Consider the following 13,081-nt stretch of genomic DNA (forward strand, 5'->3'; position numbering starts at 1 on the left):
GTCATTCCATCCAGGTATATTACGAGAATTTACCTTGACGAAATCTGTAGGCAGTCCTGCCCGAAGCAAGCATAGCGGAGATTATGATCGAATAGAATTCATTCAGGTCCATCCTGTGGTGGTCATTTCTACAATTTGTGTTAGTACAAAGTAATGCGTCTGCTGGTTGAACTATTGACTGCAACCTGGTTTCCGTGGTCGCCCTAAAGTATCTGGTTTTCTGTTGGTTTTTAGAATCCCAGGTTACTGCTGGTGGGCGAACAGTTAAGGGGTTCATGGTAGGGAGGGATGGGGTACTGAATGACACCTGTAATGGGATGTGATCGTAGCCCGTTGCAAGATCATAGCGAATATTGCAGGTCATAATAGAATCATGAAGTTGTGGAGATGTAATGCAGTGGTCCAGCCAGGAAGTTGTAATAGCGTCCGCTCTATTATGTACATATGAATAAGAGGAGGGAGGGAGGAGCATTACATCGCTAATTTGGAGAGCATGATTTTGACAGAAGCGAGTAAGTTCATCATAAAATTATTTTGTGGGGTGAGAATTAAGGTCCCCGATTATACAAATATGATCAGCAGGAGAATCATGAATAATACTATGTAACTCCCCTAGGATCATGCAGTAATGATCAAAATTATTGTTATTTTCCTATGGCATATAAACATTAATAATTAGAATTTTAGAGTTCCCTACTGTCACTTGAAGCCCCAGCAATCTGTCACTCCTTTAGGTCATCACCTTTATCATATTGTCTAACGATTTGTGCCACAGGAAAGAAAGTCCCCCTTTCGGGCGACCAGCTATGATTTGATCTGTAACTTGCATCGATGAAGTCGAGAAGGTTCTGAAGTCTTCATGAATTGAATCGCAGATGGCAAGGTCATGTGGCCAGAGGAGCGTTTCTTGCAATGCAATGATGCCTTTGAAGTTTTTGCAGAACATGTTTAGGAGAGGAATGTTTCGCTTGAGGCCAAAAATATTCCAAGAGATTATGTTTAATGTATCCATGGCTACTCACAAAGATGGGAGATGAATGCGCTGATCATTTGGGTGGATAGGGGGTTAGTCAGGGGGATTGGGCAGTCACTCGCCGTGGGGGAGTTGACTGGCACTTGCGGTGGAAATGACCCTGGTTGGAGTGTCAGTAAGTTCCCCTGGGGGTGGTTGATCCCGGAATAATTTGGTATCCGGACCTGCTGGCTCTGCTTGCCGAAGCTCCGAGAAAGATTCCCCCCTGGCACAACCTCCTGTGCCAGCCACACATGGAACGGTACCACCGATTGGTTTGATCCCTGTCTCTTCACGGTTGGCTGTTATCCACCATCTCTTGCGAGCAAGAGGCTTTTCTCGCCGAGCAGCAACAGAGATGGCTGGGTACTTCAGGCAGTCCTCTGCAGCTGTGTACCAGGGAAAGTGGTCCGTCCTTCTGTGGTTGGTGTCGTGGACGGGGTCTCTCTCCTCTCAGAGCCACTCTTCAGCAGGTAGCGGATTTCCTCGTCTTCCTTCGGCGAGAGAAGCTCCTCTCCATCTCCGCAGTTAAAGGCTGCAGAGCCACCCTGGCCCTAGTCCTTAAACTGTTAAACTGCGGGGAGTGGATATCTCCAACTCGTTCGAGATTTCCCTTCTAATGAAGAGCTTCGAGAGGTCTTGCCCACCCGGGAACTCAGGCCCCCGGGTTGGGATGTGACTCTCGTCCTTAGGAGTTTGACTCGAAGACCCTTCGAGCCACTCCGAGTCGTCTGACAGGGATCTGACCCTCAAGACCCTCTTCTTGCTGGCCCTAGCATCGGCGAAGAGAGTAGGGGAACTTCGTGGTCTTTCTGTCGATGTTAAACATACGAGGGGATGGGGATCTGTGACGCTTGATTTCGTCCCGGACTTCGTAGCGAAGACTCAGAATCCTTCGGTCCCTGACAACCGGTTCGAGTCATTCATGATCCCCTCCCTGAAGGACTTCACCCACGATGATGCGGATGAGATGCTGCTTTGTCCTGTGAGGGTGCTACGGTGCTATCTGAAGAGAACTCGCCACCTCAGGCCTGAGTGTCGACGCCTCTTCGTTAGCAACGGGGTTACCAAGAAGGTGTCCAAGAACACTCTTTCGTTCTGGCTTCATGAGGTAATCATGAGGGCGTACGCTGCGGATAGGAGTGATGACACCCGTACCCCTCGTCCGAGAGCCCAGGAAGTCAGAGGTATTGGTCCAACCTTTGCGTTCCGCAAGAACTTCTCCGTGGCACAGGTGCTGAAGGCAGTGTTTTGGGCCAACCAGACCACCTTCACATCTTTTTATCTTCGGGATATTGCCCACAGGTCCTTGGATACCTTCTCCCTGGGACCCGTGGTGGCTGCTCAACAAGTTGTGTAGCTTACCCAGCACCCGAGCAGACAGAACAGCATCGCATCCTTGTGTGACTGCATGAATGGACGAGTGAGAGTGTGGGGGGAGTGGATGCCAACAAGAGACAAACCCATGACTTCATATTGGCTCTTGAAGTAGGAACTAGTTCTTGCTTGCTATTCAAAGTATGCCTCCCTCTTATGAATTTGGTCCAGAGGTCTGACCACTGATCCCGCAGTGCACACCCTGATCAGCTGGGCAGAGGCTAGGATCCCTCCCTCTGCTCTTACGACCAGGGAGGAAACCAAGGTTGGACGAACACCAGTCTGTTCATAAGACTCAGATTCCATCCACTAATAAGTGAGTCTTCCTATTGTTAAAGGACCGATGGTTTGCATTACGTATCAGAACAAATCACAATTTGTCAAAAATTGTATTTTTCCTAACTATACAAACCTGAGGTCCTTTACACATAGTCCCACCTCATGCCACCCCTCACTCTGTTTCCTGGGCCTAAAGCAAAGAGATTCTTCACCTCTCAGTTGTGCGGGACCACCGACTGTCGGACAAGCAGTTAACTACCGAACCTCCTTGTTCGAAGCTTACAATTGGTTCCAGCTGCCGCTGATTACATTCCTATTGTTAAAGGACCTCAGATTTGTATAGTTAGAAAAAATACAATTTTTGACTGATATTTGTGGTTAAGTTTGATGTTTTATCCTTTATTGAGTATCAGTTGGTTAAGTTTGATAATGTCCTATCCCTTATTAAGTATCAGATTAAAACCCTGATATTATAAGTACCTTACATCCTATGTTAAGTATCAGAGTAAAACACTGATATTATAAAGTATTAGGATATTAAATTTACATTTTATTTTTCTGCTGAAACTGGATTAGCTTATACAAAGGTTTAGTAATAATTTGATGTTGACAGGGCCATAAAATTATAAACAAAATTGTTTAAACCTGTGAAAAAAACTTTTTTGATCATTAATACTGAACGATAGGGGTTTTTTTTATGTTTAAGTAGTTCAAAACTGTTGGTAACTAATTTTGATAATTTCTCAAAATTTGGCTGGCTATAGATGCTCCCCATAAAAGGATTTATTGATTATTTTTCTCAGCAGCAGGACCATCAAGTGATTTCACAAAATTATCCATAGACCTATTAGAGATGTGTATATTTCTGGTGATAGAAGTTCACTCTCGACTTGGTTCGGAATTCGCGTAAAGCTGTTGGTCCCATTGCTGAATAACTACTGGTTCCATGTGACGTAAAAACACCACACAAACAAACATAAACCCATTGAGTTTCTTGTGCCATTGGCCTAATACTGGGCAGTTGCTTTTAAATTATATGGAATTAGACATTTATTAATTTGGCATAATAGACTAATTTCACATTTGTTGCATTTCAGTGGGCTGATGAACTTGAGGGACATGAAGTTATCATCATCACTGCACAGATATTTTGGGAATTGATTCTTCATGCAAGACTTCCCTTGAGAAGAGTAAACTTACTAATTATGGATGAATGTCATCATGCTGTTGGAAGTCATCCAATGCGTGAAATTATGAGACAGTATGATGCCCTGAAAAGAACAGGAGTTGATGAATGTCCTAGAATTTTGGGCCTCACTGCCAGTGTCATAAATAAGAAGTGCAGGAAAGATGATGTATCGCGGAACATGCATGAATTAGAGAAGACAATGGATTGTGCCCTTGTCACTTCTGTAGATCACGAAGAGGTATTGAGATTTACTACTAGGCCAGATGAAAGACTAGTGATTTACAATGATGTTCCATTGACACCTTACCAAGAAATGGTAGAAGCACAGTTAGATGGATTGAAGTGTGAAGTTGAGGAGCAGGAGGATTTAGATGATAAAGTGAAAAAATTTATTAGAAAAAGGATAATGAACATCAAGCACATAATGTGTTCATTGGGTGACTGGTGTGTAGCACGTGCTATATACTATGAAAAGGAAAGCTTAGAGGAGAATGCTGCAGCTGAGGAAGTTCCTGTTATACGAGAGCTTTTAGGGAGGCTCCGGACAAGGTTTGAAGAATTACATGTTCAGTGTGTTTTAAGAGAAAAACTCATGGAAAACCCAAAAGATCATGTCAGCCACCAAGTTTTAAGGCTTATTGAGATACTCGCTGCCATTAAAAGTGATGAAGTGGCAGGGTTGATTTTTGTAGAGCGAAGAAACACTGCCAAAATCTTGTATGACTTCTTTCTTGAGTTGGCAAAGGCAAATGATGATTTGAATTTTATAAAGCCTCTTTATGTGGTTGGTGCTAACACTCGGCCAGGAATAGACTTGAAATTAGCTGAGCTTGAACTAAGAAAACAGAGAGAGACGTTGAAGAAATTCAGGGAAGGTCAAGCTAATTTTATAGTTTCAACAAGTGTGCTGGAGGAGGGAGTTGACATTCGAAAATGTAATGCAGTTATAAGATTTGATAAGCCTGCAAATTACAGAGCTTATGTTCAGTCTAGAGGAAGAGCTCGAGCTGTCCCATCAAAATACATTTTAATGGTGGAGATGAGAGCACATGGGTCGTTCATAAATGACTTGGATGTTTACAGAGAAATAGAGAAAACTCTGTTAACATTGTGTCATAACCGAGACTTACCAACAGCGGAAGAAATCCAGAGACATTTTGATGAAGATGACGTATTGCCACCATATGAACCATATGGCCCACAGGGACCAAAAGTTACTGCAAATTCAGCCATTTCTCTTGTTAATCATTACATTGGAAAATTACCACAAGATAGATTCACAACATTGGCCCCTGAAGTACTATATGTGAATCGTCATGGCATGATACAAGCTGTCATTCTTTTGCCCACATGTTCAAATATGAAGGAGCAAATTAAAGGTATGCCTCAAGAAAATAAAGATCTTGCTAAAAAGAGTGCTGCACTCGAGTTATGCAAAATTCTTCATCAAGTGGGAGAGTTAGATCACAAGCTTCGACCAACAGTTCCAACTGTTGAAATGTTGGCAGATGATTTGTTAGACTTGAAGTTAGAATCCAGTAAAGCCGGGGAACCAAATCTTGGAACAAAGAAACACAGGCAGATATATAAGAGAGAAGTACACAGTTCTTTCTGTCACAGTGAAGGAACCCCCTTTTATTTGTATTCTGTTGAGATACACCCCACAGATGAAGATTCAAGAGAAATCACAGTAGATTCAGCTGAATCAGAGGATACTGTCGGAATAATGTGTAAGGAGGAACTTGTACATTGTCCGTTTAAACTGTATGGACCAAAAATCGGTGCAGTCATCATAACACTCAAGCTGTTAGACATAATTTGTGATGCTAGCACTGAAATGGTGAGGAAGGCTAACCATTTTCACAAGTTAGCATTAGAAAGTATATTGCCCATCAACAAGTCTTTGATGGAATTTGACCCAAAAGGGGTTGATAGTGGACTGTTCATTGTACCTTTAAGAGGCAGCTGTTTAAATGTTGGACTCATTGACCGCATGGCTCAACTTACCACTGTTAAGGAGAAAATTCCAGTAAGATCAGATCAGACATACGAATTTAACAGAGATTTGTTTGAAAATGCTGTTGTATTTCCTTTGTATGGGGATATGCATCAAATGCATTATGTTACAGATATCAAGGAGAATTTGAATCCTAGATCTGAGTTTCCAGAGTGTAAAATGTTATACGAGAACTATGAGGGTTACTTCTCAACAAAATATGATGCAAAAATTACCAATAGACTGCAGCCTTTAATCGCGGTCAAGCATTTACCAAAGGAGTTGAATTACCTGAAGAAAGTGCCTGTTAAAAAGAAAGGGAACAGAGATCCACCATATTTCATCCCAGAACTGTGTGGTATTTTACCCTTTCGTGCTTCACTGTGGTGGCAGTTGTCTTGTGTACCTTCAATACTATATCGACTAAACAGCTTTGGTGTGGCTCATAAATTAAGCGTAGACATTGGCGCCTCATCTAAACTGGACCTTGCCTCTATAACTGCTCAGTCTCTAGATTTCAGTTGGACTGAACATATTGCTCAGAGTACTCCATCTGATGTCAATTTAGCTGTTGCACTTTCCCAGAAGAAAACAAATTATATATACCCTTTTATGCTTGCACATGCCTTGACCCTAATGGCAGCGAATGATGGATATAATTTGGAGAGATTAGAAGTTTTGGGGGATGCTTTTCTCAAATATGTAGTTGGCGAATATGTTTACTTGAAGTTCCCAGATGACCACGAGGGTAAGCTTTCACCTCGACGAACATTACTGATTTGTAACAAAACACTCTTCCAGCTTGCTAAGAAGAAGGCAATCCCTGAGAAGGTTCAGGCAATAAAGTTGCAGCCCAGAGTAAATGGTATTCTTCCAGGTTTTGGTGTGAAGAAATTGGTTGAAAGAGAATTGCGCAAGATTGGATACCCGAATGATAAGTGGCATAAACTTCCAGTCCCAGAAACAATATCAGATTTGGAACAAGTAAGTAATTTTTGTGTGTTTTACTTATTAATTAATTAAATTGTGCTATTATCAGTTTCTTGAAGTAGTATTAAGTATTAATATCTATAATTCATGTCTGTTTTGCAGTCCAGTATACTTGGGTTAAGTGTAGAATTGAGATGTTAGTTAAGATAAAAAAGAAGACCCCATTATTCAGTGTTTCACATTTTTTTTGCGGTGTCTTGGCCATGGTGTGATGCAGATGCACATATGTATATAGGAACAAAATAAAAGATTTAATTTTAGTACAATCCAATTATTTTCTGTAGACAGAATTGTTTTTTAGGGGTGATGCCAGTTAGCCATTAGTAATCCATATTTATCAATGAAAGAATTTCAACATTGGTTAAGAATAGATCCATTAATTGTTATTAGCCTTATATGCAATGTAGTTGGTGGTTTATTTAGACCAGAAACCATTGAAAAGCTGCTTTTAAGTGATTTTAGACATAAGCACAATTTGGTGTGGCTACATTGCATTTTTAGGATCTTGATACATTAAAAAATATATAGTATTTATAAGTATCGATTGTCTAAATACATTTTATTTTGAGCGTGTTCTTTTGAATGATGCGTTCTCACATACATTTATGTTTAGGAAAATTTTTGTAGTGCTATTATATTTTAGCATGATGTCACTTCAAAATGAAAAGCATCATATTGAAGGTTGGAAGGACAAAGATAAGAGCCAAGAAGGTGATGAGAGAAGATTGAGTGATATGCACTGAAATCAACAGGAAATATAGTGATCAACACTGAAAAAATATAATGAGTGAAAAATTAATTTCCACTTGGTTCATGCCTACATAAGAAATAAATATTTTAATGTGCATCTTACTATCATAGAGAGCTGCCTTTCTTGGATAATGAGTGCCTCTGTAAACTGGTGGATGGGGTAGAATCTTTGCTGGCCCAACTAAGGCAAAAACATCCGTAAAAAGATGATGAAGGAAGTGAGCATCACTAGTAAAGGTAGCTTCAGGTTATTCTGTCTGCTTGCACCAGTAGCGAGATCATACAGTGCTCCTGTTTTCAGTGTGATTTTTCTTGTCCTGTCCATATTATTCATAATGATGTCTGTGAAGTGATTGTATTAACACAGCATTTTAAAAAAAAGAGAGCTAATATTGCTGTGGCTCCATTCATCATTACTGCGTATGATGTGTGTATAATTTATGATACCTAATCGTTCAGGTACTTGTTCAGTTGGGTTGAAAAATCAATGTGTAAATTCAAACATACACTACCAGCAAGGTTAGGAAGAACTGAGGCAGGGCAAGGATTTTCAATCTAACTGTTTTATGCTGTCCAAGGCTTTTTAATACAACTGTTTTATGACCCTCCATTTGTTTGGCAAATGGGTAATCCATAAATAGGAGTTAGTTGCCTCTTTGAGACTTCATGACATTTGTAAAATTATGATCATCACGAGGCCTTTGTTTTACACATAAAGCAAGATCTGTACTTTGAATAGTCACCTTGAAGAGTGCAGCAGCAGCAGCCTGTAAACAATTTCTGTTAAAGTCTAAACCAAATGGTATGAACAGTTAAGGTTGAATAATATTTCTGTAGTAGACAGAGATATTTCCATTACTAGTTTTTGTTTGCCTTTCTTCCCAATAAACTGTTGAACAGGAAATTTACAAATAAATCACTAGTTAAAGGGGGTATTCCCAGATGGTCTGCATCAGTTATTAGTTAATCTAGGTTTTTGTGAATCCTGGACCTTATACAAAATACTATTATTAGCTAAATGGTAGTGTGTGAAATATAAACACTTTCCAAGGAGTTCTAAGCAAAAGATATTGAATAGATTACCTAGTTAGCAAATGTGTATCACTTTATTTTGCTATGAAGTTCTGGCATTTTTTAGGTGATAGAAGAGCTGGAGGATGAAGAAAATCATAATGGAGATAGGAGTGGTACGCCTCCCACTAGAGCATCCTGTTTCAACCCATGGGAAGAGCATGAAGTATCTGACAAAAGTATTGCAGATTGCACTGAGGCTCTGATTGGTGCATATCTCTTGCAGTGTGGGGCAGATACAGCAAAGGACTTTTTACATTGGATAGGGATTGGTGTTCATCAGGTAAAAGCCTTGATTGTTTTGTATGTATTGTTCGAGTGCTTTTCAGAATTCTATTACTTTTGTTATAATGGCCAGTGCCTTGTCAGTTGTGAAAAATATAATTTAAGGGACTTTCCAACAGCCATATTTAAAGAAATTGTCAAAAATTAGTTTATACCTCAAGACAGTTTAGTATGCAAATAAACACATCATAGATAATTGTTACTCAAAAAATGTTCAGAGATTTATAGAAAACACATACCAGAGTGGTCTTGCTAAGAATAATGTGTTCAAGTATATTAACAACTTTGAGCACTGCTTTTATTGAGCAACAAAGTTTTGTATTACAAATGTCTTTAGTGAGTGTTTAATGTTATGGGTGTTAAAACAACTTTGTCTCTGAAGTAGCAATTTTGATCATAAACATCAGATTTTCTGTATAATGAAGTGTTCATACAGTCATCAAAATAACAATTTTGGTTTGATATCAGAGAAAGTGGTAGAATGTGATCTGTACACAGTAATAGGTGAGGTTGTCCTCCTTGCTCTTTCCTTCCTTCATTGGCTTTGGACTGTCTAAAGGTGGCAACCTTTGGGGGGTTTTTTTTCTCCTTCAGTCAACTGGTTTGGGTTTCCTGTGAGCAATCCTTTCTGTGGAAATCACTTGTCACTGAAAAAGCATTTTAACTCTTTATGTTGGAGGCAGTGACTTTTCACTGGAACCCGGTTGTATGGTTTACTGAGGAAATTCTTTCAATAATGAATTTGTAAAGTTATGAAAATGAAGGTGAAGATGTGAACTTTTTAAATTATCTTTGAAACTCAAATGTTTCTGAAACAACTATTTCCCAAAAATAGTTTAGAAATGAGTCGATAAGCCAAAAATGTACTCATTCTATTAATTTTACTGAATTTATGCTGAGGAACAAGATTGCTGAAGTCTAGGCTAGGACTGAAATACATATAGTACTTAAAGAAATGAAAAATAATATTCAGGAATTGCACTCAAATTGCTCCTTTCTTTCAGTTACACAGCAGAGTCTTGCAAGCAAAACATTTTCTTTTCTTTTAAGAATGAATTTTCAACTATTTCTATATAATTCTTAATTGAAAATGAATAAAATACAGATGCTATAAAGTATAGTTCTTATTATTAATAATGAGAGAGAGAGAGAGATATGCGTGTGTGTGTGTGTGTGGTTTGTTTTATTGTCTCCGTATTATTTTTGTTTGCTTAAACATTCTGAAAATTGTTAGAATATATTGTAATGTGAGTGCTTCAAGCCTACTGTTACGTGTGCTCATCCTTATAACATATCTGACATAGTTACCTCTGAATTAAAAAATTACAGAAGTGTCAAACAATTTATTTGAAATTAAAAGTTTAGCTAAATAAAAAACAGCTTAAAGCTAGTTATGTCCATTCTTTTTAACACTTAAGTTACCTTTTCAGGAATATAGCTGTAATGGTTTCCATTATCATGTAATGGTTTTTAGATGAAATTTTATGAGCGTTATGATACAGTTAACCAATTAGCCATGTTTACTTTCAACAGGGGCAAAATTTGTTGAAGGATGTATTGCCAATTAAGACTGCAATAATACAAGATAAATCATGGGCACTTAAAGAGATCACTGCTTTTTACAAGAAAGCCTGTCTTGACAGGCTTGAAGATACTATCCAGTACAAATTTAAGGATAGAAGCTTCATTGTTCAAGCTGTCACTCATCCGTCATATATTCAGAACAGGGTAAGTTCCAATTAGTGTTAGTTTTGGTTTCTCATCCATAGAATGCCTTGGTCAGCCACATAATAAAAAGTTCCAAGATTTCCTTAGTGTGGATTTCAAATAAAAGCCCTATTTGTAGACTGTTGTAAACTGCCATGCACAAGTTGTTATTGTTATCAAGTAGTTTAACAAGACCACTGCATCACATTGACAGACTTTCATAGGGCTCCCCCATAAAAAATTTTTGTAAAATGAAATTTGAAAAGTGAACAAGGTAAGGTTAAAGACTTTTCCTTTAGTTCAACATATACTAGCATTATTTTTTCTGGAAATGTTCCAAAAGACAAAGTCTCCCACCTGGCTGGCTGTGTATCTGGACTCCATAGATCCCTGGTAGTAATTCGAAGTCATTTCTTATATGACTAGTTTTATGTATATTTTTTTATTTGTATCAACATGATAGTATTTTATATTATTTTTTATATTATTTTTATGGGCCTCAACATGACAATAAAATCATATATGAAAAACAAAAGAAACTCATTGCAACTTAACCCTTAAACACCGAAGCGGTATATTAAAAATCATCTCCCGTATGCCGGCGGAGTTTGGGAGTGAGCACCGAAGCGGAAAAAATATTTTTTTCCAAAAATCACAGCGCCCTTAGTTTTCAAGATTTAAGAGTTCATTTTTGGCTCCTTTTTTTGACATTGCCTGAAGTTTATTATGCAACCATCAGAAATGAAAAAAATATAATTATCATATATAAATAATGCGATACATGATAGGGCGAAAACAAAATTTCATATATAATTGTATTCAAATCGCGCTGTAAGCAAAACGGTTAAAGCTAACAAGTTAATTTTTTATTGTTGTATTGTACACTAAATTGCAATCATTTTGGTATATAACACATTGTAAAACGATCAAAGCAACACAGACAAAATATTATCACAAAATGCTACATGAATTCGTAACGTGCGGACGTAAAAAAATGTTTTTTCAAAAATTCACCATAAATCAAAATATTGTTCTTGAGACTTCCAATTTGTTTCAAAATTAAGATAAATGATTGAATATTACTATACTGTAAGAGTTTTAGCTTACAATTGCAGTTTTCGACCATTTCGGACAAGTTTAAGTTGACCGAATGTTGAATTTTTTTAAATATTTTTTTTTATTTGGAAATGTTTCGAAAATGAGAAAAGTACAACCTTCAATTTTTTTTGTTGTATTCTACATGAAATTGCGCACATTTTCATGTATAAAACTCTATGGAACTCCTAATATGAAACGGAGCAAATATTACGAGAATGCGACGTCTACGCATTTCGGAGATTTGCGGCGGAGAATCCGCGCGCGGAGGGAAGGAAAGTTTTTTTTTTAATTTACCATAAATCTAAATATTGTGCTAGAGTCTTTTAATTTGTTTCAAAATGAAGATAAATGACTGAATATTACTAGACTGTAAGAGTTTTAGCTTACAATTGCATTTTTCAACCATTTCGGTAGTCAAAGTTGACCGAATGTGGTTTTTTTTCTATATATTGTGATTTATATGCAAATATTTCAAATTATTTTTAGTTGTATTCTACATGAAATTGCACACATTTTCATATATAAAACTTTACGTAACAGCTAATTTAAAATGGTGCAAACATTACGACAATCGGATGAAAAAATTTCTGATTTTTTTCGGAAGAGTTACCGCGCGTACGTAAGGATTTTTTTTTTTTTTTTTTTTTTTTTTTTTTTTTTTTTTTTTTTTTTTTTTTTTCCTTCATAAATTCACCATAAATCGAAATATTGTGTTAGAGACTTCCAATTTGTTGCAAAATAAAGGTAAATGATTGAATATTACTAGAATGTAAGAGTTTTAGCTTAAAATTCCATTTTTCAACCATTTCGGTAGAGTCAAAATTGACCGAAGGTTTTGAAAATTTTGAGGCACAATCGTTAATTATTTATATGAAAATATTTCAAAACTGATAAAAGCTACAACCATGGATTGTTTTTGTTGTATTCTACATGAAATTGCGCACATTTCCATATATAAAACTTATGTAACGGCTAATTTAAAATGGTGCAAACATTACGACAGTCAGACAAAAAAATTTATGATATTTTCGGAAGAGTTACCGCTCGGACATAAGGAAAAAGTTTTTTCATAAATTCACCATAAATCGAAATATTGTGCTAGAGACTTCCAATTTGTTGCAAAATAAAGGTAAATGATTGAATATTACTAGAATGTAAGAGGTTTAGCTTACAATTGCGTTTTTTGACCATTTCAGTAGAGTCAAAGTTGACCGAAGGTTGAAATTTTGGAACTTATCGTTATTTATGTTAAAATATTTCAAAACTGATGAAAGCTACAACCATGAGTTGTTTTTAGTTGTATTCTACATGAAATTGCGCACATTTT

At 37.4% G+C, this 13,081-nt stretch overlaps 1 protein-coding gene across 1 annotated transcript in view; it reads left to right on the forward strand.

Annotated features, from left to right (window-relative positions):
- The first annotated feature begins 3,749 nt into the window (after positions 1-3,749).
- Positions 3,750-13,081, forward strand: part of LOC135209602 (endoribonuclease Dicer-like) — a 15,362-nt gene continuing 6,030 nt past the window's right edge. Inside the window, exons 1-3 of the mRNA XM_064242294.1 lie at positions 3,750-6,837; positions 8,732-8,947; positions 10,483-10,677. Of these exons, the coding sequence (XP_064098364.1) occupies positions 3,874-6,837; positions 8,732-8,947; positions 10,483-10,677 (3,375 nt within the window). The 5' untranslated portion in view covers positions 3,750-3,873. The remainder of the gene's footprint in view (positions 6,838-8,731; positions 8,948-10,482; positions 10,678-13,081) is intronic.

The sequence above is a fragment of the Macrobrachium nipponense genome, chromosome 38, assembly GCF_015104395.2.
Source record: "Macrobrachium nipponense isolate FS-2020 chromosome 38, ASM1510439v2, whole genome shotgun sequence".
Classification (NCBI taxonomy): domain Eukaryota; kingdom Metazoa; phylum Arthropoda; class Malacostraca; order Decapoda; family Palaemonidae; genus Macrobrachium; species Macrobrachium nipponense.